The sequence below is a fragment of the Lentinus tigrinus genome (genome assembly GCF_003813185.1).
Source record: "Lentinus tigrinus ALCF2SS1-7 unplaced genomic scaffold L226scaffold_18, whole genome shotgun sequence".
NCBI lineage: Eukaryota > Fungi > Basidiomycota > Agaricomycetes > Polyporales > Polyporaceae > Lentinus > Lentinus tigrinus.
In genome coordinates, this window is record NW_027137927.1 from 293,835 (window position 1) to 319,529 (window position 25,695).

Here is a 25,695-nt window from a genome sequence, read left to right on the forward strand (position 1 = left end):
ACAGTTCAAGCAGGAGAACCATGACCTCGAGCGGGAATTGCGCAGTAATGCCAACGCGGAGCAGAAGGCTCGACTATTCGAGGCAAAGGTCACGGAGAATCTGGAAAGCATTGAGCAACTGCGTCAAGAGCGCTCTCTGCTGGCTGCAGATCACAAAGAGCTTCAACGTCGTTACGCGAAGGCTGCTGAGGTTCGTTCTTCCTTGGCTCCTCATAATTAGTTCCGTATGTGCTGATGAGGCTCTCTCTGTAGGAGGTCAACCGTCTCAAGAGCGAGTTCGCCGTCTCCCAGACTTCGCATGACAACCGCCGTCACGAACTCGACATGCGCACGCTCGAGATCGAGGATCTGCGAAAGGCCCTCTCTGACAAGGCATCCGAGCTTGAGCGCGTCGGGGCTGAGAAGGCGCGCATGGCTGCGGAGAAGGGTGACGTCGCGCGCACTGTCGCTGCGTTGGAGGCCGACTTGCGCCGTGTTCGCCGCGATGCCGAAGCGTTCGGCCGCGACCTGAAGGCACTCCGTGCGCAAAAGGACCGGATGGAGGAGGAGCGGCGGGAGGAGCGAGCGAAGGCCGAGCGGGCCCATAAGCAGGCACAGACGCAGATCCGGATTCTCAAGGAGGAATTGGATGGGCAGAAAGAGAAGGCTAGAGAGGCGAAGGATGCCTGGCAGGGGCATGTCTGCGCTGCGTGAGTGCTCTCGACTTTGTTGTGTTAACAGGTGCTGATGATAGGCATTGCAGGGATAGTCAACAGCTCGTCGCGCTCAAGCAGCAGCACAACCAGGAGTGCAAGGGCCTGATGGTCCAGATCCGGTATTTGAAGGCAAAGTTTACTCGCGAGTCAACGTTCCGCTGTGACCTCGCATACCAGAAGCAGTACCTGCTCGTCCTAATGGCAAGGCTAGAACGGAAGTACGTAGCAACCCCATCCAAGATTAGTCACAACGTTGCTGATTGTCATGAAGTGAGGAGAAGATCCTAGCAGCCGTCGCTCGCATAGGCTTCCCTTCACCTGCACCAGTGAAGGGAAAGAAGCATACGCTGCGGACCGTTGCGTACTCCGTTCTGTTCCTCCATCGCGCTAGGTATGTTCCCACATTCATTACGTGAATCGTCTTTAACAGATCTGCGCAGACGTGCGAGTGAGCAGTGGAAACAGCATCGCGCCGCCAAGCCCGCCATCGAAGCCGCGTTGCAAGAAGTCCGGAAACGCCGAGTCGCAACCAGCAGTGCGACGACCATCGCAGGATCATCGAAGTCCTCTGCTCGAGCTGCGGCGAAGACATAGAAGCGCAGTCATCGGCCGTTACCTTTCCCTCGTCTCATGGATGTTGTATTGTTATTCTTGTGCACTTCCGCTTCCGCTCGTGTATATCTGACCAGTTGTCACCGCGACTGCTTTGTAGCTGTACGTCATCTATGTTAGATTTCTGACTTGTGATTACATTACGACCATGGCCATATGCCGTACTCTGCATAGTCCTGTTCTCTGATGTCCGCGAGCGTCCATGTGGGAACCATTCACACCATCTTTGCAGCGCACGGGAGATAACAGACAACACTACCGTGCTACATTTCAGGCAACAAACTCGGTCGTATCGAGCGTGCAGATCGAAGTAGTGATATTGGCCGAGGCGCTTAAGTGCTAGCATTGGCGAGGATAATGGAGTACACTGAGGTTGAACAGGACTATGATGATGCGAAGGGTTCAAGTCGGTCAGGTGGATGATGTATCACTGGCTTTGCTGGCCGTCCATACCCCCTCTGTAGGCCCGTTCAGTCATCTGCCTACGGGAGACAATGCGAGGCGCACCGAGTATTGCCTACGTACACCACGATTGATATTGGACAGTGAGCTCCAGCGTTCTAAACTGCACAGCTATCGTCGACGTAAGATTGAGATGTACCGTCGAGGAACGTTGGCGGATGACCACAAGTAGCGATTCCTTGGACCCTCCATGTGTGAAGGTGCCCCCCGGCAGGTGCTCAGCCTTGTTCAGATGGTGTAGATAAGGACGAGGCCGGCGACGACGAACAGTATGGATATAGTAAGGGGGACTAATGCAGAGATGAGCATGGTGGTATCGCGTACAATCGCGAGCCGACCTGTGTCTTACCGAATGTTGAGTAGTACGGATTTCGGACAGGGGTAGCATGCTTGATATCCTGATGGAAGTCACACACCAGGCTACGGCCAGTAATCAGTCCGAAGTTGCAATGATTTCTCGTTCTGTCTCGAGGCACCCGAAGGGTGGGAACTTATCTCCCGACTCCTGAGGACGTGATAGTCATATACGACCTACATCCACATAAGCCGTTCTGCCTCGGTTGATACCATACGTAGGAACACCGATCCGCTCACCATGCTAGCACGTACCGTCGGAGCCATGGATAAAGCGAGACGGATAGTACGAGCTCAAAACATGTCCAAAACGAGCTTCGAAGGCCATATCGATGACTTGCCCACTCAAGGTATGACTTGCAGTGCGGATGCCACTTCCAATCTAGTGAGCTACAAAATAACCTCGGGTTCCAGTCAGCGCATACATGGTCATCAAAGGACTGCTGACCTCTGCCATCCAACGAAGAACCGTGATAGGCCGAGCGGCTGAGAGATATGACAACCTCTAGCAGCTGGAGAAGGACCGGGTCAGCATCGTACATAGTCGAATCTTACCGCCTGGATACATTCTCACCCCGTCAGTCGTCGATGAGCAGAAGAGCGACGAGTTCTAACCCATTCTTGTCAATAGTAAGCCCGCCGTTGGGACCGTCGCAAACTCGGTCCTCATTCCTTGTGAGGCCGAGCGGGGTGCGCTTCCTGCATTGCGCCGTCTGTTCTTCTTTCGCTTTCATTGAAATGTCTTCGTAGATGTCTGGGCTAAGACGGCGGAAGGAAGCATCACACGACCAATTCAGAGCCACTCGCGAGGCCTAACAAGAGGTCAGAACTTGATCCTCAACGCCGGAGGGGCCACAACTAAGGGTCTTCGAAGCTGAAGCAGTGGGACAGGCTAAAACGTGCATGCAGAGAACGCTCCTTGAGTCCCAACTTCTTGCCGTATCGTGGACCAAGTCACGGTCAAGTTGTCTCCATATAGGGAAGCGCGGTTCGCTCAAAATCCCAGGACTTAAATTTATAAAAATTGATACATACATTATATGCTGGTACCTTCATAAGGCCGCCTGGCGTAATGGCAACGCGTCTGACTACGATGCTCGGTAATCAGGAGATTGCAGGTTCGACCCCTGCGGTGGTCATAGTTTTGGTCGGAACTCAAAATGACTAGAAATCCGGTGACGTTGGAGCAGTAGACGACAACCTTTTGCCCAACCACCAGATTGCATCACGAAAATTCAAGCATGAGCGAGCCACAAACAGTACGTGGAACTAGAACGAATTCTGTTACTGAACACTGTAAGTGAATTACTATAGTACCGGGCTGACGTTCGGCGAGCAGAGCCGTCCTGGCCGTAAAGTGGAGTCAGACTCGCGACCCCGTCTCAGGGTTGAATCTCATGTACACTCAGTGAGCCGGCCTACGTCTGTGGACCCCCCTCAACTTTGAATATGAAAACCCCGTGGCGGCCGTGCGACCGAAGTAGCAAGGCGTTGGGACACGTTCGAAGCCTGAGCACGCCTCCTGCCTCACGCGACTCACGAGGCAGGTGCTGAGCCCTGAGACCTGAGCCTTTGGTACACCAGGACCCCCGCCCCCTCCCCACCTTCCGCGTTCCTTTATCACCTTCAAGTATCGTCCCCACATATCAAAACTATCTTGGAACTCGTTGAAAGTGAGTGCTCCTTCTTACCTACTTGTTTCGTCGGTGTCCTGATTCGATCAGTTCGATATTGCATCGGTACGTACGGGTACCAGGATCTTCTTCACGAAGACCTCGCGGGGGTCGAGTGGATAAGCTCTTGAGTCCGTGACTGAATCATTGCACAGGTTTCTCGTGCTTAGGTCATGAACCCCACCGAAAACCCCACCGAACAGATGCTGGACGTAGAACTTCCAGGCAAAGGTGCCGCAGCGCCTTTCGACCGGAACGATGCCGACTTCATGTTGCGCAGTAGCGACAACGTCGAGTTTCGCGTCCACCGCCTTATCCTCTCCATGGCGTCCTTCGTGTTCGAGAGCATGTTCTCTATGCCCAAACCGCCCACGCTGCCCTCCGATCCGCCTGGCATCCCCGAGATCTCCATCCCCGAGGACAGCGAGACGCTCGATTTGTTTCTTCGCATCTGCTACCCACTCATTGACCCGGAGGTTCAGACTCTACTCCTCCTCCGCAAGGTCCTCACGGCTGGCATCAAGTATGATGCTCCCATGGTTATACACGCGATGAAGAGGGAACTGCGACAGCCGCGGTTCATGGACACACAGCCTCTACGAGCCTTCGCTATAGCTTGCCTCTGCGATCTGGAGGAGGAGGCGAAGATTGCTGCTGAGATCTCCGTAGTTGAAGGGGTAGTCATTAGCAAGGCATCAAGCTCTCCCGAGGTCGACGAGATCAGCGCGGGTGCCTACTACCGTCTCCTCAGACTCAACCGCACCCGAGCTGTCAAGGCTAGTTTGAAGCGGCCCAAGAAGTCGCGCAGCAAGGAGTATTGCGTCAACTTCACGGGGATCCTACCCTTATGCCGGACATCGGTGTGCAAGGCCTCGACCCTCACGCCATTGCCGGTGGTCACTCCTTCGCTATCATCCCCATTTACATCTCTCAATCATGATGGCGCCGACATCGTACTCCACACCAAAGACTCTGTCGACTTCTTTGTCCACCGCGTCATCGTCACTTTCGCCTCGCCGACATTCCTCAGTAGTCTCTCGAAGGAGAGAACCTCCGAGGAGTCCGAAAATCAGCGCCCCGTCTACCTGCTGGCGGAGGATAGCCACACGACTGATATTCTTCTCCGGATGTGCTACCCCGTGGACCATCCTGACATCCCTTCTTCCGACCACTACCTGGACGTGGCTTGTGCAGCTCACAGATATGGCTTCTGCAAGGTTGAGCAGACGCTGCTTCGGTCGTGGTCCGAGCACGCAACCAACGCGCCGCTCCGCTTCTACTTCGCAGCAGTGCAGTGCGGATGGGAGGCAGAGGCGAGAGCTTGCGCGCGTCAGCTGGTCACGACGCTCTCCCCAAAGGATCTGGATGATGCCTACGTTCCAGAGATGGAGAGCGTCAGCAGTGTCCCGTACCGCCGTCTCCTTTCGTATGCAGAAGCGTGCCGCACAGCTGCGACGGGACACTTCGATCTAATCATATTCAGCCCAAACGGTCCGTCATGTGCGGAGTGCTCGTTCTTGACCAATGGCCGTGCACCGGAGTACCCGACAACCGTGCCCACCAGCAGTCCACCATCCTGGCTCTCACCCGGATTCGCTATGCTCAAGAGAGCTCTGGCTTCGAAGCCATGCGGGAGTATCCTCATGTCGCATCTCGAGATGGGCAGGACACTGTTGGCGGCACCATCTGGAGTCCCCCATGCACCTTTGCTCCCCACGACGAGTGAGGCTGCTGCTCCCCCATCGGTCATATCATCTTGGTCAACGTCAGGCGCCACATCGCCACCAACGTGTTCCAGTGGCACAGATCACAAGATTGAGTGGGTGATTGAACTTCTGCAGAAATACGCTGCGGCCGTCGACAGGGCGGTCTCGCAGGTGAGTACTGCTGACATCCTGACATGACTTAAACTCATTCCAACGGCTCAGGTGGAACTTGTGATGATGTGAGCACTTGTGGATGTACGCCGATTGATGCAGGTGTCTTGTACTAGGCTTTGTTCAGTGTGTAAATTGTATAACATATCACCCGAGCTTCGCAGGAATGCTGAACATGAATCATGTACCAGATATCCATTGAGAACGTCCCTTGTATCGCATTCACTGAGAAAACCACAGAACTATGCACATGTGTAGGCCGGTCAGTGAAGTACTAGCGTGAGATCCTGCGGTGCACTACAGCGTCAGACTCATAAATAATCCTATAGCTTAGCCTTGACCGAGATCTTCGCCGCATTCCCCTGGATAATCTTCGCCGCGTCGTTGACCATGCTCTCCACGATCACCTTCGCAGGCAGGACCTCGTGTATGAGCGCAGAGACACGGCCGATGAGCCATGCGCGCGCCTCGAGCGACTTCTCGGGGTGCTCCTTGAGATCGTGCTCGATGGGGAGGATACCCTTCGACGTCAGCTCCTTGATCTCAGCCTGGCGGTTGTTGTTCCTATATGCGTTTTCCCCGTCAGCGTGAAACCCATAGCTCTCGCAAGAACTGAACGTACCAGTCGTCAACATAGGGTGTCCTACGCACACGCAGAGGACGACCCGTGTAGATGAGCGTCGTGACAGCATCCTCGTATCCCGCGCTAAGGACAGCCTCCTTGTGCGCCTTGGGCGCGCCTGCCTCCGTGCTCGCGACGAAGCGCGTGCCGACCCAGACAGCCTCCGCACCCCACGAGAGGTTCGCAGCGAGCCCCCGGCCGTCGTAGACGGCTCCGGCACCAATGACGTACACGGGCTTGCCGGTCAAGGGTGACTTGCGCTTGCTGCAGATGTCGACGCACGCGGGGATGAGGATGGACGCGGGGATGTCACCGGTGTGGCCGCCGCCCTCGCCCGCCTGCGCGCAGATGAGGTCGACACCGACGTCGAGTGCCTTCGTGACGTGCTTGGGGTGGCCGACCATGTTCATGACGGGGATGCCTGCAGCGTGCAGCTTATCGACGACCCACTTCGGGGGAACACCGACAGCGCAGACGAACAACCTCGCCTTCTCCTCGATGATGACGTCAATGAGCTCAGGGAGCTGGCCCTTGGTGTAGTCGTACTGCGTCGTCGTGTGAGCCCTTGCTAGCCAAGCCGAGGGGAACGGAAGTAGAATGAAGAGTGCAACTCACGTTCGTCTTGCGCGCATTGCCGCCAACCTGCGGAAGGAGCAAGTCAACACCAAACGGCGCGTTTTTGTCGACGAGGTCGTCCTTGATGGCCTTGATCTACATGGGCGCGCATGAGTTACGTGTTCTGGCAAGGGATGTGCGCCCTCGGACGTACCTGCTGCCGCAGAATCTTGGGCGTGTAGCCCACACCACCGATGACACCCATGCCACCCGCATTCGTCACGGCAGCAGCCAACTCGGGCCCTGCAGCGACGTTCATACCTGGCGACCCCAGTTCCTCGTGAGTTTTCGTGTGATATGCGGCGCGCGTGGCGTAGCGTGGCGTTCTCACCTGCAAGCAGGATGGGGTGCTTGATACCGAAAAGCTCGGTGACGGGAGTGGTAATCGTGGCCATGGTGGCGTTGAAGGAATTGAAGGATAGTGCGGGGGTGCGGGGAGGGATGATGATGGACCGAGAGAGAAGGCAAACAGGTTTACATATGTCGAGCTGGGTGTCGGCGCCGGGCAACAGGCAACATCCACAACCGGCATGTGAATAGAGTGTGACACAGCTATCGAGATCCAGCGCTACCTGCGAGGTACTCATCAACCGCCTCTCGACAGATCCATTGATCCTGCATGCCGTCCTTTTCGGCATTCGTGTCGAGATGCATCTCAGAACATGTCTGCCACCTATTCGACAGATACTACGGGAAAGCCTGACGGCGAAAGGCAGGTCCCCGGTTCGGGGACGCGGGGTAACCGTCAAACCCCACCTCCTGACCGTCATATATTCTAAAGGCCATCACGTGGAGAACGTTTTGCATCCGTAGCGGCGGACGGACCCTGTGGCACACACCGGTACGTAGCCAGCACCGACGGGATCTGCTCACCTGCCTCTAGACATCAGTCGTCGGCCCGCAGCGATATGTAACGTCTGTTGGGTAAGGAACCGTCCCCGGTCAACGTGGAACGATCTAGCTGCAATGGATTAGATAGAAGTGCTGTCCATGCAATATGATTAATCCAGAGTGCGGAGAAGTAGCAGAGACGGGCGTCCCAAATATATAAATGGAGTACAGCAGAGCGATGGGAGCGAGAGTCGAACAGTGTAGATGAGACAACATGGGGGACTGCGGATGAAGACACGGCGTGAGTTGTCAAAGGTGGAGAGGAAGGGCGAGGAAGGCGACGTCGCGTAATGATGTAGGGGGAAGTATAGGTCGAAATCATGAGTTCCGAGCTTCCGCAGCTGCAGCTGCTCCTGCTTGTCGCATGAGCCGCCGCAGTCGACTGAGTTCGGTGGCCAGTGTTCTGAATAGAGCAAATTATCAGTACACGGGCAAGCAGTCATACTTTCCAGCACGTACTTTGCAGTCTGGATAGCCTCGTCGCTCTCCTGCGCATGCCTGTCCACCTCTCCGCGCAGATCCTTCATCTCTTCCTTCAGCGCGACCTCCATCTGTTCCGCTATCCGCTTGTTCTCGTGTAGCAGCCACCGGACCTCGCCCAGTCCGCCAGACTCGCGCTCCTTGCGTACCGCTTCAAGCAGCGACTTGTACTTGCGCCCCATCTCTTCCGCATCCGCCTTGAGCTTCTCCTCCCGCCGCTTCATCTCCTCGCGCAGGTTGAACGCGTCGGTCTCGAACGACTTTGTCAGGTCCTTGATCGTATCCCGCAGGACGACGTACTCCCGCTCCGCCTTTTGTGTCCTCGCTGTGCACTCCACAAGGGACGACTCCATGTCCCGGATCGTCTTCTTCGACGTCGTCGTCTCGCTCTTGAGCTGCGACCTCAACGTGAGGACCTCCGCCTCTGCTTTCCGTGCGCGTTCCAGAACCTGCGCCGAGTCGGCACCTCCATAGACACGAGAGTAACAGAGCACGCACCTCCTGCAGCAGCCGTTCTTTCCGTGCAACGACGTTGTTCAACCCCTCGTTCTCCAGCCGCAACCGCTCCCGCACCTCCTTCAGGTCCTCCGTCTGTCGGGTTAGCTGGCTGACCTGCCGCTGGCTAACCCTCAGCTGTGCCTTCGTGTTCTCTAGTGCGTTCTTTGCATTGAGGACGCCGGCCTGCAGGTCCGCAAGGACTTTCGTGGTGTTCCCTGGCGCGAAGGATGCCCGTCGTGGTGATACCCCTCCCGCTGATGAGTGCGATACGTGCAGATTTGCAGATGATCGTGATGAGTCGCCAAGATCCTCTTCTGCTAGTGCCCTTGCATTCCCTGCGGGGTTTGTCAGCATGCTGGGAGACTGAGGTATGCGAGTGAAGGTTGAAGAGACAGCAGCAAGCAGATGAACAACAGCGATCCATGGGTGCTTCCCGGGAGTTGAACCGAAGAGCACTGAATATCGGCAACGGGCGAAAGCTCCGTCGCTAAGATATACTGAGCAAGATGACGTCCTGGTGTACGGAACGAGGCAAATCGTGCGAACCACGAAGATTCTGAACGGACGAGGGACGGTACCTGCTGCCAATACCTCGGCACTGCCTCCCTGTTCATTCCACCTTTGCTACACTCATCTATCCATGTTGCACGAGTCCAAGGCATGCAATCATCAAACCCGAGAAGCAAGCATTGCCCCAAAGGCCAAAGCTGCCCCTCACGAGCCCGAGACGCGTCGATATACGTATGGGACCTTCGCTGGGAATGGCCGACCTACTGACCTACCGAGGACACAGGAATGCCTGCCTCGGCCTTAGTATGGGCGCACAGGGGTGGGGTTATCAATTGGACACTCACGACTTAATGTCCGTGTCGGACTCGACGACCTATTCGCAGACCCCGAGCCGGTCGGGATGCCCTCCCTGATCCCATTCTCCTCCCCAAACGACAGACTGCTGCCCTTGCGCGGGAGGGGCAGGCTCGAGTCCGGGCCCGCAAGGCCCTGCAGCGCCTCGAAGCTGCTCCGGCGCGCGATGCGGGGCGGGGGCGGGGTCGCGTCGAGTTCGGCGGGGGACATGGGCGGGGAGTTGAAGATGCCTGGCGGGAGCGGGCGCGGGCCGCGGAGGACGGTGTTCTCGAGGGCTGCGAGCTGGGCTTGCTGGTGGCGGATGTTGTGCTTGAGCGTGGACATCTGGTGCCGGATGGCCACTGTCGGGGGGCGCACGGCGCTCGTTCAGCACTCGCCGATCTCCGTGGACATGGACAGCGGCGTGGGGCAGACAAGCTCCCGTGCGTGCCGTCTGTCAATGTCATACAGTATTCTGGACACGCACCAGTCTCGTCTCCCAAGGTCACAACAGGGCTCGCCCGTCCGGAGCCTCTTGAAGACGGCCGAGATATTGAGCGCGGCGGCGAGAGTGGTGAGGCAAGGTGGCTCCCGCTGGACATCTACTTTGTTCAAGATTCTGGTGGGCGGACGCGCCGAGTGTCGGAAGAAACGAGTGGGATGTAGTGGGATGAGTGCCGACTGCTGTCGACGAGCGATGTATTCACAGACAAAGCGAGGGTGTCATGTTTACCGTCCGGAACGCTGTGCTCGGCGAGCTCGCTGGGCGGTACTGCACTTTCTCACGATCTGTACACAGCGGTCGTCGTCGTCGAAGCATCCCCACGATCACTGTATCAGCATACTCGATTCCCATCATATTGGGCTGACTGGAGCTTCTAAGCTATGTGCTATAACATGGATCTATGGACGTTGGACATGGCAGCAAAGCGACCGTGAATGCGATGTACCGCGCAAGCGTCAGTGCGCTCCGTCGAACTCGCAAACATTGAGTCTGTTTTGCGTAATGGGCGTGCCCTAGACGGCGTATGGTGATGGTAGGAATGCAAGTGAGCGCAACACAGCTATAGATGGAGAAGTACCCAAGAAGGACCAAGATCATCATAGCACAGTCCGCGCAGTCGTTCCCGACCGCCATGAACGTCGGACGTCCTGTAGAGCAACGCGAACATAACAAGATGTCAAGATTGTCGATAAGAGGACGGACAGGCAGCGTGAATGGGCCCAAGTTCGGGCACGCCTCAATTGGATGCAAGGACACCGTCCCAATTTGAAGATGGCGACTGGAGAGTGGCCTCTGCTCAAGCAGGGTTTGGAAGTCGAAGGGTCACATCCTAAGGAACTTTTCTCTCTGCCGCGAACCCGTCCACACGGCTGAACGCGGCTTCCCCTTCGCGTCGATTTGGAGCCCGGGCAACGTCGTCGTCGAGGGCGCAGACTTCGAGTTGGGTCCTGACCGCTTACTCTGTCCCTTGGGGGCTCGGAGCTGCCACTCTGAACCGAACTGTACTGCCAGAGGCGCACCTCGGCGGGTCGCAGCCTGTGTCCCTGCGGGAGCGTCCGGCACTGGAGCGTCGTATGGGGCTTGTCCGTCCTCCTTTGCGAACCGTCTGCGCTTGGGAAGAGGAGTCAGTGTGAGGCAGACGTCCTCCTGGATAACTCAGACTGTGAGCGATGCGCCGTCAATTCGAACAAAGGGCACGACGAACATTAATAGGTGGAGGTGATGGACTCGGCGCTCTTGACCGCTTGCCACTGCCATGAGAGGGGATGACCATGCGTTCGAGCCCGCCTGCAGACAAGTTGATGACATCAACCTATGGGATGGTTAGTTACATGTTGTGTTTGATGGTTGACACGGGCGGACTAACGTCATTCGAATATGATCCTGCAGGGGACACCTCCAACTCTTGGCTCTCGTCGGCACATAAAGCATAGTGCTGGGAGGCGACGGTCTGAAGGCACTGAACATGCTCCTCGTTCTCTTGCCGCAGCTTATTGATTTCATCCTTCTGCCTCCGTTCCTGTATGTTCATACTGGTAAGCGTAAGTCAAGGTCGGAAACGGCTCAGGTCTCACCTTGTTCTTGAGTTCTTGCAATTGATTGTGCAACCTCCGCACTTCCTTATTCTTATCCACTAGCTCTGTTCTATGCTCTTCAACTTGGCGTTTGAGTTGGTCGATCTCAATCTTGGCGGACCGAAGTTCGCTCTGTGTCTTCTTGAGCTCTGGCAATATCTGCTCGGAGGCCTGGACGGCCTCCTGTGCCGTCTTATCGGACTTGGCAATCTGGTCCTGTGCTTCCTGGAGTTCACGTCGTAGAGACGCGATTTCCGCACATTGTCTGGCGATCGTGCCGAACATCCCCCGCCAGCGCACAGTAACAGCGGTCAGGAGATTCTTTGGGGATATCGAATCATGCGATGTTGGGGAAGACAGACAGAATATCAACGCACCAGCAGACACTCGCGACCACTCATCAGCTCCGTGACCTTCTCCATCTCCCGCGCCGCACGCTGCATCGTCTGCGCCCGCTGGTCGTTCTCCACACGCGTCACCTCCCTCACAGCAGACGCGACCTGGCGATGAAACGCGTCAGCATGGCAGACGCGTTCGCCGCTCCGACCGCCCGCCTGGGTTGCAGAGTCTGCGTCCTCGAGGTAAACGTGGTGCGGCTGGTTAGCCTTGAAGAGTTTCCGACAGTGAGGACACGGGTAGGAGCCGCGCGTCGCCTGCGTGGTCTTCACGTACTTGTCCAAACAATTTGCGCAGTTTGTATGGCCTGCATCACCAATGATGAGTCCAAAACATCACAAAACACGTTCAAATCTCCTCACCACACGGTAGAGAACGGATATCGGCAATGGCATAGTTGTCTTGACATATCACGCACAGAAACGCCGCCGACGGCATGGAAGAACGTCAGGATAGGTTTAGGCAATACGAAGCTTTGGTGCTACAGGCTGCGATGAAACCGAGGGCAGAGAGGGGTAAACGGTGTGGTCGTGCTGGGGGAAGCGCGTTGCCGCTGGACGATTGTGACCATGGTCACGTGATCGTGGCCGGTGTCGGCATCACGGAATCGGAGTTCTGATTCGACACTTCATTCTCCCCCAACGTCCCGTCCGCGCAATATACACCGAAAATTGAGACACCCTCACACTGATATACAGGTGAGTGTTGATTAGGATGAGTACACAAGCTGGGCACGGATTCTTGTTGGATCGTGCGTTGGAGTACGCCGGATGCCACCAGAGGCCTGAGGACAAAGTTACAGTACACCTGCTAACTCGGTGTTTTACAACAGAATGGAACCGTTGTCTGCGATTAGCCCAGATCTTGTAGAGGTTGCAGCATCGCCCGCAGAAGATGGCCTTGGAACACCACGCACCGCAGGCCCTCCGTTCAATAGAGCCTCAGCAGACGTGATCATCCGGACGGCCGACCTAGTTGATTTCCACGTCTGGAAGTGCCTCCTGGCAGAGGTTTCTCAGGTTTTTGCGGCGATGTTCCAACCAGGCGTAATTCACTCCGATCCCGATGCATCTACCCGGCTTCCAGTCTCAGTAGAGCGGGTTGGCGAGAAGCCGGTGATACCGGTTACGGAAACGAGCCACAGTTTTCGAACAACTCCTGCGCACGTTCTACCTCCCGCCGAATATCACATTCTCTAACCTCGACGAACTCAAAGCGATCATCTCCGTGGCAGACAAGTACCTTATGGACGGCGTGCTGCAAGTTCTGCAGGAGCGTCTCATGAGCTCCTTCGTCCACCAGGAGCCGCGACGCGTTCATTCCTCACCACATCCGAGAACGAAGCCAACAAGCATGTCGATGAGCTCGACACACTCAGCGCTAGCGCGTATCGCCGGTTGCTTTCCAGCCGTCGACAATACCTGACGAAACTCAAGGAGGCGCTGCAGGGTCTTGCATGGCTAGGTGACGGTGCTTGGACATTCCTGCATTGTACGAGCTGCGCGCGGGGCACAACAGCGTACTTGTTACGGGGAAGTACTGGTGAACGGTTTGCGACGCTATGGTTCATGAGCCACTACCAGCGCATCGGGGAGATCTTGGAGGCCAGACCGTCTTGCAAGGCACTGGACACATGCGACTTTTTATGAACTTATTAAGAATCAAGATTGACACGTTGTTAGCGGAGGTAAGTCTATGCATACTCGGGTCGTTGACGCACTGCATATATGCTGATCATCGGTTCCCTTCGATCCCAGGTTGCTCCTCTCATCGCTGTGTCGACATAATAGAAGATCGAGAGGGTGCCCGCGTATTAGACAGTGTTGATACTGGAGTCACCAATCAGAGAGCTATGTCCGTGTGCGCACGCACTGTTCATTGGATAGTTGACTACAATCCAGCATCGATGGTCTGCATAGATGGCGAAGTAGATGTGCATCAATTTTTGGTCAATGTTCGACATCGTAGAATCCACCGCAGGATACGTTAGTATTTCAATGGCAAGCCTACGCATATGTATAGTTCTGTGGTTACCTCACCAGTGAATGCAACGCGAGGGACATTCTCCATGTATATTGGGTACATGGTCCATGTTCGGCATTCCTGCGAAACTCGGGTGATTTATCACACAATGTACACACGTACCGCCGCTCCATCTCCATTGCGAGCAGGTCGATAAAGGGTTGGAACTTGGCTCCGGCCTTGAGCGTACACGTCGTAAACCAGCACACTTAGGTGATGTTCGCGCTCAAGCACCTACGTCTCTGCCGCCGCCGTCGAGCGGAAGCATTACTCTGCCGATACCAGCAAGTGCCATCGGAGTGATAGTCATGGTGGGAAACTGTTCTTTTCCGCGGGACAGCTTTCGAGGAGCGAGTAGCAGTGCGTCTGGAGTCGAAAACCTGCGGAGGCTGACGATGACATTGAAGTAGAGATAAATAGCAAGCATAGACGCAGCCACGGTGCATAAGTTACAACCCGAAGTGCCGAATCTAGGGACCTCTGGGCGAGAGACGGATCGGACGCGTTTCTGTCAATGTCATGTACACTGCGAGGAGAATCATCGAACGGCAGTCCATAGCTTCTATAGTACCCATAGCTCAAGTCACAATACCAAGAAAGAAACCGATCCAAGAGATGGGAAACTGCGGGATTATAAACGTGGCGGTATCGTAGTAGAGTTACGAACGGATCTCGAAAGGTCGAGTCCGCGGTGGGGCAAGAAATAGCGGCCGCAGACCACGCGTTACGCCTGAGAAGACGACGTGGCAGCCTGCGAGGCATGCTCTCCCTCTTGCCCGTCCGACTCGGAGTGCGGTTGCAGGTCCTGTTCAGGTTCATCGTCGTCGACGTCGTCGCGCGGGAGGTCTGGGTCGATAACGCCTCCGAGAGACCGGACGAAGCTGGGCGTGTCCTCGGAGCCGTTCAGTGACATGTGCAGCGGATCGTCGGAGTCGACTCTGACTGTGACCTGGCTCGCTTCTTGGAGTTGAAGGAGGAAGCGCGACATGAGGATTGCGGTGAGGCTGTCAAAATGGTGCCGATGAGTCAACAATCGCAGCATTGCTCGTAATCGTGGAAACCTTACGGGCCCGTGAAGACCGTGATGTAAGTTGACCTGCTGGTATTAATTGCCACCTGGGAAGTGATGTGTACAATGGGTACATGAGATATTGTTTGCTCTTCAGAGTGGCTTACCGAGAGTAGAATGAACGTGAGGTGAAGCGTGTTCAGGATGAATAAGACACTGAGAAGAATCCTGAGATAAATCGCCGGTCAGACTTGCTGTGAGAAAAACATACACGAAATACATGGTTCCTTTGGGGAAGACGCCGTCGTGATAAGCCCTGACAGTCTATAACGCGATGGGGTGGAGACATACCATCACGGTGATGTGCTCTGCGCTCGTCTGAGCAGGACATCTAGATTAGATTAGATAGGCCGGCAGTTGCCGTTGGTAGTTAGAAGTTTTGTATGGCGGTGAGGGGCTCGACAGAATACCACCACCATGTAGAAGCCAGTGGTCGATGCCAGTGCACTCGCGGGCTCGGATTTCATTGCTTCATTCGCCGTTTTGTCCGCCGCCGTCTCGTTTACCGCCGTCTCGTCCGCCGCCGTCTCGTTCATCGCCGTCTCGTTCGCTGCCGTCTCGTTCATCGCCGTCTCGTTCATCGCCGTCTCGTTCGCCGCCGTCTCGTTCATCGCCGTCTCGCCGTCTCGTCCGCCGCCGTCTCGTTTATCGCCGTCTCGTTCACCGCCGTCTCGTTCGCTGCCGTCTCGTCCATCGTCTCGCCTTACTTACCGTCTCGTCTGCCGCCGCTGAACCCATTGGCCGCAATGTAGGGTTGCCCGTAGCCCATCCGCTCCTTTCCTCTCCCCAATCCCCCATCTCCTCGGCCTGTGTGGTATAGGTAGAGGGGACGCCCACTCGCACCCTGCCCTCCCGCGTGATTTTGTGGTTGTCTGTTGCGGCCACAGATCTCGGGGAGACTTATCAACGGATGAAGACGTACGAAAGGGGCGGATTTTCCGACTGTCGTAGACCCCTCTTCAATACGTCCCGACTGCTTAGTTTTTTCCACGTTATATATATGAGCAGCACATCGGCAACCATGAGCGGTACTCGGGAGGCAATGGCAACTATGCGGTTGTTGGGTGAGCATCTTTACTGGCATTTCGTAGCAGGCCAACCTACGCCTTCGGTAGCCTTAGCACTTGACTAATGAGAGCATATGAAAAGGAAACGAACCTCTCACTGATGGAGTCAGTTATGTTGCTTGCCTCCAGGCATCCAAAGGGCGGGAAGTTCTCTCCTCCAACGTAATACTTGTATGGAACCTGAAAAACATGGCGATCTACGGTCTGCGACAAGATAAAATATCACAGCACTCACCAGATTGACACCTACAGGTGCCACAGACAAGGCGAAGATGAAAGCTCCAACGTACTTCCCACTCAACGCATATGCCCGGAGGCCCGAGAAGACTGATCGCAATCACAAGAATGAGATGTCGTGACATTTTAGCTGAGAAGCGAAGCTTACCGGCCCAGGGAACCATCTGCAACGCCAGCAAAGAAGGACTCGTAATCTTCGTGACCAAGGAACAGCTGCAAACACTAAACATGAGCTCATCGTTATATATGTGCACGCAAAGCTTGGGTACAACCTCTATACCCGATTCACATAATAAATAGGGCAACAAGTACATCAGAAGAGGAGCTGCTCACCTCATCCGAGTGGAACTTGGACGCAAACGAGACCAATTCCAGGACATAGATAGTCACGGAGATGCCCTTGTTTATAACAAACAAGCATTTCGCTCCGGTCCACTTGGCGGTCCGGAAGCATGCCACTTCTCGGTTGAACGTGACGATTGAGTCGTAAATGAAGAGTACTGCAGTGAGAGTAATTTGTGAGGTTGAATAGGATGAGATTGCACTGAAGTATGCAGACCTGAAGCTGCCATAATACAGTAAGTTCCGGTATACCTGTATAGCGGTGTGAGCAAGCCGGGTACACGTTTCATTGATATGCAGTCAGAATAGCGGGTAACATACAAGTCATTGTACAGTGCTGCGAGTGCAGCCGCATCGGCACCGGCACCGGAGGACATGGGCTTGGATGACGCGAATGCGATGGGGGCTTTCTAAGGGCTGAAAGCTGAGTGACGGCCTTGGAGGTGGCGTAGCGATTCATATACGCGAGCGCAGAGATGCAGTCAGCACGTTGAACGGTGATCCCTGGATGGTCGTTGAGTAATCTGGAGATGCGGGCGCAAGAAGGCTTCCGCGACCTCGCAACACATTACTGATTGTTTCTCTAAGAACGGACCACGTCGCGCTCTTCTACAGAATCTTCGAGGGATTGAGATGAGACGATACTCAGGAATCGGAACTACTTACTTCGATTGAACACCAGGACGGAGTTGCGCCGCGATGCGGTCACACTAGGCGTGCCCGAGACCAAGGTGAGACACACCTTCATCCACATATCAGCTTCTATGTTCCGACCCGCGGGCGACGCATGTGCAGCCATTGTCTCGAGCTTGGAGCCTCCGAATCGGTGTATGCTTGCTCCGAGTCAGTGCGGCTGCCACTCGCACATCGAAAAGGTGCAGACAACGCGTGTTGTCGAACAAAAGCCTTTCTTCTTTCATCCAACTTGCAAACAGATGGATAGAAGTGCGCTGCGCATGACGGACCGTGACGCTGGATACTGGCTGCGCTCGGGTCGCAAAATTGATGCTGGGAGGCACCAGCTCAGTAGAGAGCAACGTCGTGAACGTTGCAAGGCGCGGCGGCGCCTCCCTGCCCAGGTTGCCTGTAAGCGCCCGGCGCCATCATATCAGATGCAGATAAGATGGGCTATGATATCTCAAGCGGGCCCATCTTATCTCGTGCGCGCGCGGGTCCGACATATGTTTTCCGAATTTCACGGCTGAATTATGCGACCTGGTGAGCGTCTTCGTCTGATGTTGGAGGCATATCACTCATCCTGGTGTAGCTTATGCTTCGTGATGAGTATTGATGTATGTTCACTGGTTTCAACTCTGCAGAGTGCCGTGGGGAGCGAGAGCAACGTCGCGAACATTAATACCATGAAGCGCTAGCGTCACGTGACTAGATGCGCTGATTATCTGCTGAGACACGCCATCTTATCCGGCCGCGATAAGATGCGCGCGGGCGCTCTGCCAGACGCGCGGCGGCGGCCCTGCTCAATGTTCGCGACGTTGCTCTCGCTCCCCGCGGCACTCTGCAGAGCTGAAAACGCGTGGACGCATTGCTCACATCGGGTACATACAGACTGCAGAGAAACAGCGTGAGCAGAGGACCACGAACGGCACACACGAATAAACTGGCCGGTTATAAGCACTCCCGGTTTAATAAACCGGGAGTTTATAAACAGTCGTGGGGACGGCTCCAACTGGAGATATTGTGAAGTCGGCAGTTCGTCATTTGCATGGTCTGTTATTATTACTGGTATCTTCCTCTGAATCTATGTCCCTAAGCTCATTTGTTCATCGCCTAAACGATTTCGCATTGCCATAACGGCACGCTTATGCAAGGCTATTGCAAGTGTAGTACCGAACACGGCACTGGACTAGGTGAAAACAGAAGATGCTTCCTCGCCACGAGGCCTGGGCGCGATCCACGCCATATAACTCGCACTACCGCAGCACGCTTGTGCGGCCTGACAACCTTCCAGAGTGAACACTGACCGTATCTGCAGTGTCTCTTCCTCTCAAACAGTGAGTCGTCTATAGCTGCCTCGAAACGAACACTGACATGCTCACATACCTTCCCCGTCGCCAGTGTCGTCCGATCCCACTGATATCGACTCGTCCCCGGTTGGGTCCACCGCGACGTCCACCGCACCTCCCCCCTTCGACAAATCCGCCGCAGATGTGGTCCTATGTAGCTCCGATGGAGTCGAATTCCACGTCTTCAGATGGATCCTGGAAGACTCCTCGCCGATCTTCACCGATATGTTCCAGTTACCCACCGATACGACGGGGAAGGTACAGACCGTTGACCTCACCGAGACGAGCGACACCCTCAAGAGGCTCCTTGAGCTCCACTATCCCCTCCCTCCACAGCCGCAGTTCGCCTCCTTTGAGGACGCAAAACCTATTCTCGTCGCGGCAGACAAGTACCAGCTTTCGAAGGTCGCGCCTGCCCTCGCGCTCGCCGCGCTGCCTCGTATCCGTGTCAACCCCCTACGCGCGTACGCCTTTGCAGTGCGACACAACATGCTGGAGTTGATACGACTCTCAGCGAAGGAGTTCTTGCAGGTCTCGTACATGGCCGTGTATTCCGAGGAGTTGGAAGACATCACGGCCGGCGCGTACCTACGGCTCCTTGCATACCGCAAGGCCTGCGCTGCATCGCTCGAGGGACTAATCGCGAGCAATTGGTACCCTAGTGTGGGATCTTGTGTTGGAAGACCTGCGCTTCATGCACGACACACTCGCCTAGTTGCTCTAGAAACAAGCCCCGTGGGCATTGTTATTGTACCCTAGCCGCGTCCTGGTTTACGACGTATTGGGAACATGTCCGCGAACTCCTGAGCACCACCCCGAGCCACGAAGTGATCAAGAACCTGGGAGATACCCCCATCATGCGATGCATAGGTATCGCTCGAGATTCAGTGAGCGTCTTGACGATGTGACGGAGGTCGAGCCCCTGTATAGCGAGTCCGAGAAGGACTCTATACGAATAGCAATGGTATGACTCGCCTCTCTTCCAGATCTGAATTTCACTCGCCGAAAGCATATCATCCAATGCAAGCTACCAATTGTCCATGAATAAGTCCGCCGCAGCACAGAGAACCCGATGCTTCCTCAGGTATACCTCATGGTCCGAGTCGTGCTTCGCTCTGCGCCACTTACCGCAGCACACAACGTCGCATGCATTATGTCCGCTCTTTCATAGCAGAACCTCTCCCTATCTCCTCCCAGCACTCGAAGCACCTCCAGTCTCTGCCCCATGAACTCCCCCACGTCTACTACCTATCACACAATGTCTTGGGAATCGGACGAGGAAACCCGCATGGCCCCCGCGCCCTTCAACAACCCATGGGCAGATACCATCGTTCGGACCATGGACAACGTCGACTTCCACGTCTTTCGCTGGATGCTCGAGGATGCCTCCCCTGTATTTGCCAGCATGTTCACCTCGCCCCGCCCGTCCAAAGCACGCAACTTGAGGTCTCCAGTAGTATCCACCGCGAGTCCCCCAGGTGCGTTCATCCGAGTCACCGCCCGTGCTATTGCACTCACACTCGCATCCGCAGACTCAGGCGATAGCTCTGGGGAGGGCTCAGCCGCAGCCTCACCCGCTCCCATCAGCATTTCCGAGACAAGCCGGACGCTCGAGACGCTCCTCCGCCCCTACTACCCCTTCCCCTCGCCGCCGACATTCACGTCCTTCGACGACGCCCAGCCCGTCCTCCTCGCCGCGTACAAGCTGCAGCTCACGCGCATCGCCCCCACGCTCGCGCAGGCCGCACTCCCGCACATCAAGCAAAACCCGCTGCGCGCGTATGCGTTCGCGCTGCGCTATGGGATGGAGGACCTGGCGCGGCTCGCGGCCCACGAGTTCCTCGCGGTCGAGAATCCGGATATCCCCGCGGATTCGGAGGAGCTTGAGGATATGACGGTGCGGCAGTACCGCCGGCTTGTCGTCTACCGCCGGGAGTGCGCTGCAGCACTACAGGACCTCATCGGACCCACCAATATGTCGCTGAAAAAGGAGTCAGAATACAGTGGGCGGGTATCCGAATGGCTTCCCAAATACAGTGGGCGCGTATCCGAATGGCTTCCCAAAGACACTGTGTGGACCTGGTTCGGCTGCAGGAGTTGTGTGAAAGGGCATAGTGGTGCGTGTCCTCGAGAGTGTACACAACACGGTACAGCCAGTTGGTTCAGGGCGCATTGGGGACGTATAGGCGATCGACTGCGCGCGAGGCCTAGCCCGGATGCCATCGAGGACCCGCGGCTTTTATCGCAAGCCCTATCGTCAGTTCGATGTGATGCATGTAACGAAGTCGCATACACCCAGCTGCTACGCCTTATGGAGTTGTTGGCTGAGGAGATCGAGCGTAGATTTGCACAGGTTAGTTGCCATTCATATTCGCGTATGTTACTTGCGGTTAACAAGTTTCCTCTTCAAGGTCCCTCTCCAAGTTCTGTGACTCGATGCGTGAAGTAGAGCGGCGGCCGTTGTGAGTTAAGCACGAATAGATTCAGATCGCCTCGAAATGTACTACTACCTGCTGTCCGAACTGAGTTTCCGACTGTTCATGTTGTTCTTGGGCATTGCAATAATGTATCGACCTACAGACTGCGATCATAGATGACTGTCCGTCCACATACCGATGTCCATACCACATCGTTGCACGGACTCCTCTCCCTGGACTGTTAAGCTTGCCTGCATTTCGGCCTTGTTACCGTCAGAAGCTGCGAATAATGGGCATTGCACGGGCGGCGAGCTTGAGCATGACTCACGATAAATTACAAGTGTGGAAGAACAACTGAACGTACAGTATAGATGAGAAGTAATCCAGTATCGACATACATGTCCAGAGTGCGCGTCGACGGCAGAGTACTCAGTACCCGATCACAACGCCCGAGCCCTCCCACTGGCTCCAATTCGAAAGCACCTCGCGAACCACGAAGTGCGCCACGTCTTTCCTCGACACCCGGTAGCTGTCCTTCAAATCGCCGTCGCGCTTCGTGCGATACGGCGCCTTCCCCGACTTCTCATCCTCGTCCCCGCGGCACTCCCCATCCGTCAGCAGCGCCGGGCGGATGATCACCAAGTGCTTGAGCACGCCCGTGCCCGGAAGCCCTGGGGTAGACTGCCAACCTTCGGGCAGGATCTTCGTGCTGGGCACGTCCTTAGACGACCACCGGAAGCCTCCGCAGTGCGCGAGCAAGCGCTCTGCACCGAGCTTGTCGGCGTGTGGGGCTACGAGGAGCACGCCATAGAGCGGCTTGAGAGCGAGCGGGATGGCAGCGTGTGATTCCGATGTGATGCCGTTGGATGTGATGACTACGAAGCGCGGCTGGGTCTCGGGCGCGCGGAGCGAGTCCGGGATCGTGCTGAGGAGGTTGAAGAGCGAACGGGTGCAGAGGTCGGGAGGGTTGAGCTGGAAGCCGCACGTGATGCTGAAGCTTGGCTTGCCACCTAATAGGTACGTTGTCAATTGAGGTCGCTCAACGTAGTGGTCAAAACGCGATACGGACCGACCGTGAAGAGTACGACGTCGACCTTGCCGCCACCGGCTTCTGTGGCCGCCTGCCAAGCGTTCCTGACATCGTCTTGATTGAGCGCGTCACCGCGCACGAGGTGTGCCTTGCCGTCCTTGATGAACGGTTGCATCTGCTCGTCATTGTCGAATACAGATGGCGAACGCAAGAGGAACGTGGCAGTCGCGCCTTGGTCTGTAAGGAAACCATGAGTGGATAGATGACGACGCGGATGCAAGGGGCCTTACTCAGCAGCCTGAGGGCGGCAAAATATCCGATGTTCTTCGAACCACCGAGGATGAATGCGTGCATGTCGAAGTTATGCAGGAAAGAGAGAGAGAGAGGTGAAGTTATGAAGACAGTTGTCCAGGCAAACTCTTCTTATAGTGCGCCGGATATGAATCCACGTATTTGATGATGCAGCGATCGCTGCGGGCGAATGGTAGTGGCCGCACAGCTTCGAGGGGCGTCGGTCCGCGGCCGTGGGCGATGTAAGTGAGTTTGCGTGCACACCTCCTAGCCGCAACTGCGGTCACTATTAGGGCCAGTGGCGGTGTCCGCATTACGACATCTCAGCACATATCCGGTCCTCCCGGCAGCGCTATGGCGTTTGAGGGTAGTCGGCAAGTGCTACACCCTGTGCTTGGACTCCTGATCTGCATGCATGTCTCTCACTCAGTGAAACATACAGTAAGTAAGTAGTGCGTCCTGCTGAAGAGGCGTAAGTACTGTGATCCGATCAATGCGTAGTTCACGCACTGCGCACAGCCGCGGGCATACGTACCTGGACCATCATCGGATACTGACGACAACGCTGCGACAGCGTTTTCCGAGAAGCTGGTGTCGGATCGACACGTATGTACTGAAACAGCTCTGTAGAATCGACTATGCATTGCCTCGATGCATTTGCCGGTGCAGACGACTGCGATTTGTGACTGCGCGTTAGGACACAATGACGAGCGCGCCTGGCACGCAGCCAAGTCTCCCGACCCGCAGGTTGCAGCATGTTGTTACTGACTGCGGGTATGTACGCCACAAGACGTGGACTTTAGCCGAGGACGGGGCTGTCTAGAAGCACAAGGAGAAAGAGAAATGAGACACCAGTGAGGCACAGATGGTGGTCGAGATACAAGAGGTCGGCGTCGATTTGAGATCTCTGATTTGTTGACACGTCCTAATGTATTCAAGCCTTTACAACGGCAAGACGGTACGGGAGGGTGTGTCCACTTGTCAAACTTCATGATTCATCGCTCACTTGTTTGGCCATTAGTCCAGCGCCAGCCGCCCCATTATCTGAAGGCTTGGTTATTAGCATGCCATCCGGCCGCCGGCCGCTTTGGGTCAGCGCATCTTAAGCTTACCATGCACACAGCATGCCTTTTCATGGAGGGACAATCTTGAACTGCGTGCGAATACTGATGAGCGCTGCAGCTTGCGCATCACATTACGCAGGAAGCATGCATTCTACTAAGAGATAAGGCGCTCAGGATGGATGCCTCTACTAGACTAGTTCGAGAACACCTCCATGACAACGGTCTCTGTTCACGCAATTGGTCAGACCTAGGCTCATAATCCGACTGAAATTCCCCAAGCGTACCTGTAGAGAGTTCCAGGCGCTGCTCCTATTGTCGAAGGAGTTCTACCACCAGGTATTGATGTATCCCTCATCCTCCCTGACCTAGATTGAAATCCCGGATCAGCTGTCGCATCGGTAGTATGGCAGAAGATAGAGCGGCGATGAAAGACCCTTGTGACCTACTTGGACATTGACTTCGGCTTCGGGCCCCGCAACAGGATTGGCCTAGGGATCGGGCGACGATGTTAGCCTTTGCATGGTGAGCGCAGATTCTGGGACTACATACGCCAACGACCATGGAAAACGCGCCGAGGAGAAACAGAGGCAAGAAGGTGGTCAGCTTCATTGTGCGGGAGTGGTGTTGAGTGTTGAGTGTTGAGGTCTCCGAGTCCTCGAGGTTGGCCTGTTATTTATGCTCGCATGTCTCCCCTGTTCGTGTTGAACTGCGGGGGAAATGTCAACTTGGCCGAATCTCATGCGTGCGACGTGTAACAGACGTCGCGAGGAAACGTACCCGTTGTTCTCCATATAACCACAAACTTTGATCGCGCATACACACTTCCCATAGGAGACCGCACGGTCTACATCTTCTGACCGGACGGTTATGAGTGGGAGTCGTAGGAATTTCTGGAAGAGGCCGTCCAGGAGAGGCTGCCTGTGGGCAAGAGTGAAGTGATCCAACAACCCACAGCGTGCGCCAACGTAGTACCGACGACATGCGCGAAGGTGTGCTGACACAAGCTGGACCGAGTTATGATGGAACTAATCAGCGACGGTTTAATTATAACATGGCTGGGTAGAACGACGAACTCTGTTCATGGTGCACGAGCTGAAGTCTGTCATCCGTCTGCGCCATACGGGATGGCGGGCTAGTTCGACACGTCGATAGAAACGATGACGCTCTCTGAGGCGTTCACCCACTGCCAGTACATTGCGTCGAAAGTGCTCACGCTCACGCCTCTCCCGAGGCTGGGAGCCGTCGCAGGATGGCCGGGTGAGCCCGGAGATGGGGAGTATTGGATTTGGTATAGACTCGGAGCTGGCGAGTGCAGAGGAGGAGGTGAGCGTGTTACATGTACAGGAGGAGGAATGCGAGCCGTGGAACAGCTTTGCGGCGAATGAGGTGGAGGGGCAGGTTGCGACTGGGTATGTCGACGGGACGGTGTCGGTGTACTCGTACGCTCCGTCTCCGTAAGTTGTGTGGACCGTTTCATTTGCGTTGAGATTATCACCGCTGCTGAAGATGAAGGAACATCTCATCCTGTGCATGAAGTGGATCAAAGCAAGTTGGAGGTAGGCAGGGATTCGGAGCGCGGGCGGTCTATAAGAAGGCACTGTTAAGAAGTAAGAAAATAAATATTGAGACCCGTAGGTCTACCACTCCGGGAAAGCGTGTCATCCTTGTGCAGGGGCCATGCTAATCTTCTCTGTATCGTTCCAATTTTTTCGTATGTCACCCCGAAGGGGACATTAGATGAGGTCCGGGCAGCAGTGATGTTGACACACTCCTGCGTTTTGTTCATCCTGCGGGTGGCCTCGCTTAGTGTCGGTTAATGACCGAGTCGTCGGCCGTCAAGGTCATTTCGGCTGGAGGATCCGCAAAGGGGAAGCGTAGAGAGTATATGCCAGATCTTCTGAGAGCGTGCATCTGCAGTGAAACTTGTGGTTATTCGAGCCAAGTATCCAGTGGAGGACGAGTCCGACAAGAAGATGTGAGCAGAGTTGGTCAGCAACCACACCGGCCGATCAAGGACCGCACGTAATGCGGGCGC

At 55.6% G+C, this 25,695-nt stretch overlaps 10 protein-coding genes and 1 non-coding gene across 11 annotated transcripts; 6 read left to right on the plus strand and 5 right to left on the minus strand.

Moving 5' to 3' along the window:
* Positions 1-3,181: 3,181 nt before the first annotated feature.
* L226DRAFT_t150 lies at positions 3,182-3,262 on the plus strand. Its single transcript has one exon. It is a non-coding gene; the product is annotated as a tRNA-Arg (tRNA).
* A 767-nt stretch (positions 3,263-4,029) lies between these two features.
* On the plus strand, positions 4,030-5,241 carry L226DRAFT_446698 (uncharacterized protein; the record flags this gene model as incomplete). The annotated part of the gene is made up of 2 exons (XM_067674899.1): positions 4,030-4,566; positions 4,666-5,241. Coding segments are annotated over 2 exons (1,113 nt in total), but the record flags the coding sequence as incomplete, so codon positions are not given.
* A 528-nt stretch (positions 5,242-5,769) lies between these two features.
* L226DRAFT_561374 (2-nitropropane dioxygenase) lies at positions 5,770-7,409 on the minus strand. The gene is made up of 5 exons (XM_067683430.1): positions 7,242-7,409; positions 7,065-7,171; positions 6,911-7,006; positions 6,296-6,840; positions 5,770-6,237 (listed from the first exon to the last, which is right to left on the minus strand). The coding sequence occupies exons 1-5, from the start codon at positions 7,303-7,305 to the stop codon at positions 5,997-5,999; spliced, it is 1,053 nt and encodes a 350-aa protein (XP_067533901.1). The 5' UTR covers positions 7,306-7,409; the 3' UTR covers positions 5,770-5,996.
* A 373-nt stretch (positions 7,410-7,782) lies between these two features.
* On the minus strand, positions 7,783-12,608 carry L226DRAFT_561375 (uncharacterized protein). Its single transcript, XM_067683431.1, has 13 exons — positions 12,460-12,608; positions 12,079-12,404; positions 11,702-12,022; positions 11,494-11,646; positions 11,332-11,439; positions 10,985-11,237; positions 10,705-10,774; positions 10,110-10,156; positions 9,634-9,984; positions 9,358-9,413; positions 8,780-9,142; positions 8,261-8,730; positions 7,783-8,204 (listed from the first exon to the last, which is right to left on the minus strand). The coding sequence occupies exons 1-13, from the start codon at positions 12,533-12,535 to the stop codon at positions 8,120-8,122; spliced, it is 2,679 nt and encodes an 892-aa protein (XP_067533902.1). The 5' UTR covers positions 12,536-12,608; the 3' UTR covers positions 7,783-8,119.
* Positions 12,609-12,759: 151 nt separating this feature from the next.
* L226DRAFT_108171 (uncharacterized protein) lies at positions 12,760-13,336 on the plus strand. Its single transcript, XM_067672099.1, has 2 exons — positions 12,760-12,795; positions 12,930-13,336. Exon 2 carries the CDS (start codon positions 12,931-12,933, stop codon positions 13,294-13,296), a length of 366 nt encoding a protein of 121 aa, XP_067533903.1. The 5' UTR covers positions 12,760-12,795; position 12,930; the 3' UTR covers positions 13,297-13,336.
* Positions 13,337-14,843: 1,507 nt separating this feature from the next.
* Positions 14,844-17,211, minus strand: L226DRAFT_572406 (uncharacterized protein; the record flags this gene model as incomplete). The annotated part of the gene is made up of 7 exons (XM_067684673.1): positions 14,844-15,123; positions 15,186-15,235; positions 15,296-15,356; positions 16,641-16,705; positions 16,826-16,992; positions 17,052-17,086; positions 17,156-17,211. The coding sequence occupies 7 exons, from the start codon at positions 17,209-17,211 to the stop codon at positions 14,844-14,846; spliced, it is 714 nt and encodes a 237-aa protein (XP_067533904.1).
* Positions 17,212-18,656: 1,445 nt separating this feature from the next.
* Positions 18,657-19,766, plus strand: L226DRAFT_546611 (uncharacterized protein; the record flags this gene model as incomplete). Its single annotated transcript, XM_067682437.1, has 3 exons — positions 18,657-18,702; positions 19,001-19,521; positions 19,542-19,766. 3 exons carry the CDS (start codon positions 18,657-18,659, stop codon positions 19,764-19,766), a joined length of 792 nt encoding a protein of 263 aa, XP_067533905.1.
* A 134-nt stretch (positions 19,767-19,900) lies between these two features.
* Positions 19,901-21,560, plus strand: L226DRAFT_108199 (uncharacterized protein). The gene is made up of 3 exons (XM_067672100.1): positions 19,901-20,336; positions 20,391-21,211; positions 21,270-21,560. The coding sequence occupies exons 1-3, from the start codon at positions 20,084-20,086 to the stop codon at positions 21,288-21,290; spliced, it is 1,095 nt and encodes a 364-aa protein (XP_067533906.1). The 5' UTR covers positions 19,901-20,083; the 3' UTR covers positions 21,291-21,560.
* On the minus strand, positions 21,545-22,843 carry L226DRAFT_510763 (uncharacterized protein). The gene is made up of 3 exons (XM_067678272.1): positions 22,596-22,843; positions 22,345-22,542; positions 21,545-22,285 (listed from the first exon to the last, which is right to left on the minus strand). Exons 1-3 carry the CDS (start codon positions 22,657-22,659, stop codon positions 21,705-21,707), a joined length of 843 nt encoding a protein of 280 aa, XP_067533907.1. The 5' UTR covers positions 22,660-22,843; the 3' UTR covers positions 21,545-21,704.
* A 1,974-nt stretch (positions 22,844-24,817) lies between these two features.
* Positions 24,818-25,220, plus strand: L226DRAFT_524144 (uncharacterized protein; the record flags this gene model as incomplete). Its single annotated transcript, XM_067678867.1, has 3 exons — positions 24,818-24,917; positions 24,955-25,114; positions 25,148-25,220. The coding sequence occupies 3 exons, from the start codon at positions 24,818-24,820 to the stop codon at positions 25,218-25,220; spliced, it is 333 nt and encodes a 110-aa protein (XP_067533908.1).
* Positions 25,221-25,260: 40 nt separating this feature from the next.
* On the minus strand, positions 25,261-25,455 carry L226DRAFT_465624 (uncharacterized protein; the record flags this gene model as incomplete). Its single annotated transcript, XM_067675932.1, has 1 exon — positions 25,261-25,455. A coding segment is annotated over one exon (195 nt), but the record flags the coding sequence as incomplete, so codon positions are not given.
* Positions 25,456-25,695: the final 240 nt, after the last annotated feature.

Bases quoted from the DNA above. Each gene is read 5' to 3' on its own strand.
- L226DRAFT_108171 (XM_067672099.1), top strand. From the start codon at position 12,931: ATGGAACCGTTGTCTGCGATTAGCCCAGATCTTGTAGAGGTTGCAGCA.
- L226DRAFT_510763 (XM_067678272.1), bottom strand. From the start codon at position 22,659: ATGCACGCATTCATCCTCGGTGGTTCGAAGAACATCGGATATTTTGCC. The intron at 22,543-22,595 runs GTAAGGCCCCTT...GTTTCCTTACAG, and splicing joins TGCCGCCCTCAGGCTGCTGA to ACCAAGGCGCGACTGCCACG. The intron at 22,286-22,344 runs GTCCGTATCGCG...CGTACCTATTAG, and splicing joins CGTCGTACTCTTCACGGTCG to GTGGCAAGCCAAGCTTCAGC.
- L226DRAFT_108199 (XM_067672100.1), top strand. From the start codon at position 20,084: ATGAACTCCCCCACGTCTACTACCTATCACACAATGTCTTGGGAATCG. The intron at 20,337-20,390 runs GTGCGTTCATCC...TCGCATCCGCAG, and splicing joins ATCCACCGCGAGTCCCCCAG to ACTCAGGCGATAGCTCTGGG. The intron at 21,212-21,269 runs GTTAGTTGCCAT...TTCCTCTTCAAG, and splicing joins TCGAGCGTAGATTTGCACAG to GTCCCTCTCCAAGTTCTGTG.
- L226DRAFT_561375 (XM_067683431.1), bottom strand. From the start codon at position 12,535: ATGCCGTCGGCGGCGTTTCTGTGCGTGATATGTCAAGACAACTATGCC. The intron at 10,157-10,704 runs GTACTTCTCCAT...GCCGTCTTCAAG, and splicing joins ATGATCTTGGTCCTTCTTGG to AGGCTCCGGACGGGCGAGCC. The intron at 9,985-10,109 runs GTGCGTGTCCAG...GCCCCCCGACAG, and splicing joins GACCTTGGGAGACGAGACTG to TGGCCATCCGGCACCAGATG.
- L226DRAFT_561374 (XM_067683430.1), bottom strand. From the start codon at position 7,305: ATGGCCACGATTACCACTCCCGTCACCGAGCTTTTCGGTATCAAGCAC. The intron at 7,007-7,064 runs GTACGTCCGAGG...GCGCCCATGTAG, and splicing joins CCAAGATTCTGCGGCAGCAG to ATCAAGGCCATCAAGGACGA. The intron at 6,841-6,910 runs GTGAGTTGCACT...ACGACGACGCAG, and splicing joins GCAATGCGCGCAAGACGAAC to TACGACTACACCAAGGGCCA.